Here is a 7,392-nt window from a genome sequence, read left to right as displayed (position 1 = left end):
GTCTGGAGATCCTACATGTAACCATGGCTGCATTGTTTACATGCGCAATTAGCTGTTAGCAGCAGTGGCGGCCCGTGATAAAAATTACCGAGGAAGCCAGCTTGGACAACGAATTTAATTCAGTATTCACCTGTTATTTCCATGCAAACAATGTAGCCTACTGTTACAGTACTTTTATTCTACCCACTTCTCATTCATTCCAGTGAAAAAAAAGAGGACAGCATGTGTGAGAGACAGTAAGCCTGCGGGGGCGGACGTTCTGGAGAATACCTGAACCGAACTGATCTCTGGAAACGGCTTTTGTTGGCGGCAGAAATGACTTCGTCTTTACAGCGCACTTTTCTTGAAAACGGCACAGAAAATAGTTGGACAGGAAAATGTGCGGCTTCGTGTGGATGTAGCCTGAGTTTGACTGACTTATTGACTGTTTTGTTGACATTCCCTTTAGCGCAGCTCCATCTAGTGTATGCATAACGCAACCCCAGCCACTACTATAGCTTCTAATCTATGCGCCCTATAATGCGGTGCGCCCAATATATGAAAACAGTTGTCAAATAGGCCAGTCATCGAAGGTGCGCCCTATTTCCGAAGCGCCTTGTAGTGCGGAAAATACGGTACATTATGCATAAGAAAAAATGTGACAACTCTGTCATCAAAAAGGCCACGGCGGGCCATGGTGCTGTCCACGGTGCTGAAGCTGGACAGGTACAGGGGCATGGCAGCCCATTTGTCACAAGATGCATACATTTTTTTAATGTAACTCACCGCTACTTGAAGAGCAATGGCATTCTTCTATCCTTCATCGTGGCAAACCGAGTAGTGATTCTGTCATATAGCTCCCCGCGGGACTTGAGGTCTTGTGTGACAGAAGACTCCATGGAGATCTTGGCCAAATGTCCCAGTCTGTCTTGTCCACAGCTGTTTCTCAAGTAGGTTTTGATCCTTTTCAAGCAGGAAAAGGACCTCTCTGCAGACGTGCTTGACACAGGTATGGTGAGCATCAGCCTCAGTAGTTTGCAAACTTCGGGCAAGGCAGAGGTCAGTTCATCTTTAATGAGCATCTTCAGGAGCTCAGCTGGTGGCTTGTGAAAGAGGGTATCTGCATAGATGACTTGCAGCTCATTTCTCAGTCTCAGTTCATCAAAAACTGGGTAGGTTTTAACCAACTGAGAGATCTCAACCCCCGGGAATCCTGCAGGCTGGGAATACGTCTTAAATGACGCATTATCCAGGACACAAAAAAAACTTAGACACTTCATGTCCTCAAACCTGTGTGTCATGTGCTGCACAATACCATCAAGCAGCTGGAAAAAGAGGCGTCGGTAGGCATCCACAGGCCCTGTGTCCTCATGTTCCCCATCCGGAGTGACTCCCAGCTCAAAATCTGCCCAGGCCCGGCAGCGCTGCTTGCGTCGCAGCTAGTTTGGCATCCCAACAGCCTGTACTGTCTCCTCGTACAGCTGATTGAAGGTTTCGGTGCTCCGGGTTGCTTTTAAAGCAGTCAAAGTGCCATTGACTCTTTCCTCACATTTTCTAATGGCCAACGCTCTGCTCTGAAGCACCTGGAAAAGGGGCTCAGTCAGACCAAAAATCGTCTTGAAAACCCCAAGCATGAACATGAAATCAAAGTCATCCAGCTTCTGTCTCAATGCCGAGCTCTGTGCTATTGCATCCTTGTCCCAACCAGGTTCAGCTGTGATCCGATCCAATGCAGTGATCAGTGATCCTCGGCCCTCATGCACTGCGTGCACTGCGCGGCTTTTAAAGTTCCACCGAGTGGTGCTGCCGCCGGGCACGCGGATGCTGTCCACTTCTTTGAGCAGTGCTGTGCGCTTAGGTGAGCGGCTGAAGAAGTTGTGGAAGGAGTCGAGAGAAGCAAAAAACAGTCTTGATTCCCGAATATTGCTTGTCCCCTGAGCCAAAACTAAATTAAGTTTGTGTGCATAGCAATGAACAAACAATGCGTGCCGACATTTTACTTTTACGAGCGCCTGAACGCCTCCTCTCTGGCCACTCATACAGCTGGCGCCATCATAAGTTTGACAAATCAGCTTTGTCTCGGGATTGTAGCTGCCAATTGTTTTCGTCACCACTGCAGCAATGGTTTCAGCATCTCTCTCCAGACTAATATCATGGAAACCAAGAAACCTCTCACATATGATGCCGCTCCCGTTTACATAGCGGACTATGACTGTCAGCTGGCACCTGCACGATATGTCAGTGGTATCATCCACCTCAATGGCTATGAATGGAGCAGCATTTATTTCTTTATCAATTTCTTCCTGGATGACATGAGCAGTGCTTTCGATGATGTCATTCTGAATTGTCTTTGATGTGCCGGTAAATGCGGTTGCTGATGATAAATGCTCCGCCATGGTGGTGTCAAATTCAGCAAAAGTCTGCACAAGCTCCATGAAGTTTCCCCTGTTGCCGGAGCTGCTGGTCGATTCACTGTGGCCCCGGAATGCCTGCTCCTGGCCTCCGAGATATAATACAGCAGCAATCAACCTCTTCAAAATGGCACGGTTTTTCTCCACCTGTTGGTTGTGCCTCGTTACGCTTATTGCAGCCGCTTGATCCAGTGCTTCATCAATCCGTACTCGTCCGAAAAGTTTAAGTTTGAGCTCAGATGTTATACGGCCTCTGGACTTTGAATGCCTCTCCATGGCCCTCGCGAGGTTGGCCAGATCCACGAATCCTGTGGTGCTCCAGGGGTTGTTCAAGGAGCCTGATCTGTCAAACAGCAGACATGGCCAGCAGAAAAGCCGGTTAAGCCTGGCACTCCCTGTTAGCCACTCGTTTCTAGCATAGTTAGCTTCACAAAAAGAGCGGACTTTTCCATCGGCTCTGCCCTTCGTTAAGTGGAGCATTGGAGTCGGCCTACCGTCCCGCTTGACCTTTAGTTGAACCTCAAAAGGAAGTTTTTTGAAGTCATTTTTTACAAAAAAATCAAGATCTTTGTCACCATCCATAGCTGAACTTTCTGTGTGGGCTAACACTGACACTCACACTGGCGCCGGCACAGTTGAATCAGTGTGTTTATTTTTTCGTAACGGTGTGTTATTGGCTGGAAGCCAGATTCGATCTGGCCTCCCTCATATCTTTTTTAATGATGCATCAACCAGTAAGCGATGAGCCTTGCTTCAACCTGATTGGCTAATACAGGCTGTTTTTTTTTCTAAGGGAGGCAAAGTGAAGCGGGCCTCCGTGCTGACTGACAGGGCAGAGGGCATGAGACACGTAGTGTAATACACAATGAGAGCTTGACAGGAGGGCGCTGTTTTGCTTCTCACGCTAAGCCAAAGCAGAGGTGCGCCAATGTAGTGTTTTGACAAGGAAATGACAATATAAAATACATTGTGGTTAAGCTTGTTTATAGGCTATTTTTTTTCTTTCTTGTTATATTTTTTGGGGAAGCCAGGCTTCCCTTGGCCTCCGTGAAAAACCGCCACTGGTTAGCAGTCTGTAGCATGTCAATGCTAACTAGTGTAGGGCTTGATGATTTCCCTCGAGCTGAGGAGGAGGCGGTGAGGACGAAATGCTGGTTCTCGGATGTGAGCTGGGAGGTGACGACGTGGACCTGTCCTTCCATCCATCGTTGTTGGGAACGTGGAATCTCGCTCCGGGGGGTGGATGAGCTAGCTGTGCCAATCCAGCGGCATCATGCTGTTCACGGACGTGGCTGACGGAGCAGACATCGGACGCCGCGACACATCGGAGGAGCTTCGCCTGCTGTGAGCAGACAGGATCCAGGAGACAGAGACTGAACAGACTGCTGGGGAGGCTCAGTCCTGGACCCTGTGGAGGTGGAGACTGGCTGGGCTGGAGAGTGGTGGACGAGTGGTGGACGAGTGGTGGACGGGATGTCGTCATCTAATTTCTTATGGACATTTTTGCACTTTCTATACTCTTTCTTACTTATGTTTTCTTAAATGCTGCGGTGACTCCTGAATTTCCCCTCGGGGATAAATAAAGTATTTTTCTATTTCTATTCTTTCTTCTATTCTATTCCCTTGGCCTCCGGGAGAAAACGCCACTGGTCATTATTTGACACCAATTCACGCTACACCACTCAGCCAAACCAGCACCCCAAATAACAGAAAATTTTACTCAAAGTGGCTGTTTTCAACCCCAACAGTCCACAAGGGTCAAACAAAGAAAATGGTGCTTTTCCGCCAAAACAAGGTTTCAAAGTTCTTGTTTGTTTCACTGAGGATATGATTTTGTCTGCCTTGTTTAGGGTTGTCTTGATTGTAATAACTAGAATGTTAATTTCAGTGAAAATGGTAACAGGCAGCTATTTAACCCTAGCATTTCAAGTGAAAGTGATTAGTGTTGACATAACATAACACAGGATCACATTGTTCTTTAACTGTAAAAAAAATTAATCATCATTAATTTTGAAATTAGAAAGAAGAGACGACACTCCAGAAGAGGTCAACTGAAATCGTGACTTTTTAATAATGACCTCAGAATCCTGTCGTTGTTGAGTCAAATGAACCCTTTAACACAGCTTGCCTACAAAAGTCCAAAACCACTGTCATTTGTTGAGATGCAGCTCTCCAACTGAAAAAAAAGATCTCCATAAGAGCAGATATGACCAGGCAACCTGAGGGTGCGGAAGCATGTGGATGAAGTTGGATGCTGTCCTCGGACAACCTCCACCTTCATGTCAGTCATGGGTATTTCCCATCCAACCTAGAACTTAAAAAGCTGCTTCATTTTTTCTTGGGATGCTGAAAGTACACAGAAGCAAAGCACAACACAGATATGTCAGATAAGATCGGAAACTGAGACAATCAATAGAACAATAAAAATTAAGCTACAGCTTTAGGGGATAGTATGGCTCTTCTGATGTCAGTTGTATAAGGTGCTTGTGCCTTGCACCTGGAGAAGGAGGGAGAAAGGTGGTCTTTGTATTTGTAAGACATGCCACTATTCAATGCAGCACTATGCTCCACCCTGCATACACTTTGCACTATTTCACTAAACAGTGGGCAAGCTGAAGTCCCTTATTTACATCTCATCAGAAGAGCTCAACTCTGTCCTTAAAATCAATAAAAAAAAACTATTTAAAAGGCACACTTCAAAGCAGATGGGTTTTGAATGCAGCATACCTGTTCTCACAAATTAATGCAGGTACCCAATTGTTCTATGTTTGCAATCAAGTGGCTACCCATCATCTGTGTCATCCCCCAACTCTGCATCCTCTGGCCATCTGATATGGTCAAGAAAGATCTAAGGAAGAAAACAGAGCGATCGTGGTAACTTTACAAAAGGTGTGTCATCACTTGCAGCCATTCTTGTTAATGTTAGTGTGCTTGTTGGTTTCTGTCAACACAGGAAGATCCCATGCCAGTGCTAAGTCAATTATGGCTGCTCTCTGATCCTCTGTGAGTGTACTGTGTTTGCTGCATTCTCCTCCTTTCTTGTCTGAGCCTTGATCCTCATAGAGCTTTTGAAGAAAGACAAGAAAAAGCAAGATCACTCTCAAATAGTAAGTTAAGATGTATTAGATAGAACTATAGTGTAGTCAAGTATTATCAAACATGCAAATGTTAGCTTGTGTATTGGAAGCATCACACTTAATATAATTTTGATTTCAAAAATCAGAGCAATGTGGTATATACTTTGATTTGGGGACATTTACATACTTGTGCTAAATTACCTTGTAAACATTTTTCAACATAACACTAAGCTTAAACACAACTCTGTTGTCTATCAGGATGTGAAAAAGAACTTTAACATTTAACATTAATCAAAAAGTGGTAAGAACAAAGAAAACTGTACCACCAAAAGTATGAATTTCTCCTGTATAGACTTACAGGTTTTAGAGTCTCCCTGACATCCATGTCTGCCACATCTACATCTTCAAGGGTAATTGTAGCCGTCTGTGGATCATCACCTAACAGCACATGAAGCACTGCTGGACTGAACCCAGGCAGACGAGAGCCACCGTGTAGAAGAGAATGACCAATCATCCTTCCTGCCACAACAAACATTTCACTCTAAACCAGCACTTGAGAGGTTGATGGGATTAGATGGTCAGCTTGGCCCTCAAACAGCAGAGCCCCAGTTGCATTTCCTATGAAGGTAAATATTGAGCATTAAGGGTGTTACAAAAATGACATTTCAGTTATTACATCTGTCAGACAGTTCAGCAGATAATAAAGAAATACACAAAATTCATTCATTTTCTGAACCGCTTATCCTGTTCAGGGTCTCAGGAGGCTGGAGTCTATCCCAGCTTTCATTGGGCAAGCAGGGTACACCCTGGACTGTTCGCCAGTCAATCACAGGACTGACACAGACAGGTACACAGCCTTTCACACACACACACTCGCACCTACAAGTTTTTCTCTACAATTTAGTGTTCAATTAACCCTGATGAGCATGTATTTGGACTGTGGGAGGAAGCAGCAGTGCCCAGAGAGAACCTACGCATGCACAGGAAGAACATGCAAACCACACAGTAAGGCCCACCTGCCAAGCTGGAAATCGAACCCGCAACCTTCTTGCTGTGAGGCTGCAGCACTAACTGTTGCGCCATCCGAAATACACAAAATACTACATAAAAAGTTCACGTGTATTGTGCATTTACACAGGATTTGGTTTTGTTGGTTTATTTCTTGAGGATATACTATGAGTCTAGGTTGAGAGAAAACTCAACAAGTCATGCAAAGTCAAAATGTGGCCTACAGCAATTTACAAATTTTATGTCAACGCCCATAATAGATTCACATACCACTGTAAAAAAGAGGAAACTACATTGGTGCTGCCAAATTGTACAGGCCTACATCACATTCTACAGACTGAAAAAAAAATATTTGTTTGAGAATAATTCATTTGAATAATTCATTTGAATTATTCTCATCTCTTAAAATAAAAAGTTTTTTTCCCAGAACTATTAATGTTTAGATGGGGAAAAAAACCATTTCTTTAAGAGCTTTGAAAAACATTAAGAATGTTGTCTCAACTTATGTAAAAATCCATGGTCCAGGAGTTGCATTAAGCAAACGTGTTCTTTTTCTTATATCACTTTGTACAACACATTTGTCTTGAGGACTTACCTAGATCAACTTGGAAACCATGATGCAATTTGTGCATTACCATACTGAAGAAGTGACGATTTACACCATCTCCAATAGCCACATCTCCTGGAGACACAAGTAATAGTACATAAATGCAAAGAGTGACCTCCTGTATTGTACCAAACTTGACTGTTCTTTTTCTATCCACTTTATTGTGTGAGGTACCAATGCATAGTCAGTGTACCACATGCAGTGGATAGAGGTGTTCAAATCAAGGTTTTGAGAAGTAAATAGAAGTCCCACCAAAGAATCAATGGATCTACTGTCCTGAGAGTGGGTGTGAGAGTGAGTGGTTGTTCGT

The 7,392-nt window shown here is 44.3% G+C and overlaps 1 protein-coding gene across 1 annotated transcript; it reads right to left on the bottom strand.

Annotated features, from left to right (window-relative positions):
• Positions 1-767: 767 nt before the first annotated feature.
• Positions 768-5,852, bottom strand: LOC141786496 (zinc finger MYM-type protein 1-like). The gene is made up of 4 exons (XM_074665116.1): positions 5,826-5,852; positions 5,292-5,455; positions 1,446-2,733; positions 768-1,211 (listed from the first exon to the last, which is right to left on the bottom strand). The coding sequence occupies exons 1-4, from the start codon at positions 5,850-5,852 to the stop codon at positions 768-770; spliced, it is 1,923 nt and encodes a 640-aa protein (XP_074521217.1).
• Positions 5,853-7,392: the final 1,540 nt, after the last annotated feature.

The sequence above is a fragment of the Halichoeres trimaculatus genome, unplaced genomic scaffold (genome assembly GCF_033239565.1).
Source record: "Halichoeres trimaculatus isolate MK-OKI-2021-1 unplaced genomic scaffold, fHalTri1.1 fHalTri1_scaffold_35, whole genome shotgun sequence".
In the NCBI taxonomy this organism is placed as follows: domain Eukaryota; kingdom Metazoa; phylum Chordata; class Actinopteri; order Labriformes; family Labridae; genus Halichoeres; species Halichoeres trimaculatus.
The sequence above is the reverse complement of the archived record's forward strand: the minus strand, read 5'-3'. Positions and strand labels throughout refer to the sequence as shown.

Coding starts and splice junctions, on each gene's coding strand:
- LOC141786496 (XM_074665116.1), bottom strand. CDS start 5,852: ATGGATGTCAGGGAGACTCTAAAACCT. Junction 5,456..5,825: donor TCAGGGAGACTCTAAAACCT/GTAAGTCTATAC, acceptor TTTCTTCAAAAG/CTCTATGAGGATCAAGGCTC. Junction 1,212..1,445: donor ATCAGCTGTACGAGGAGACA/GTACAGGCTGTT, acceptor GCGTCATTTAAG/ACGTATTCCCAGCCTGCAGG.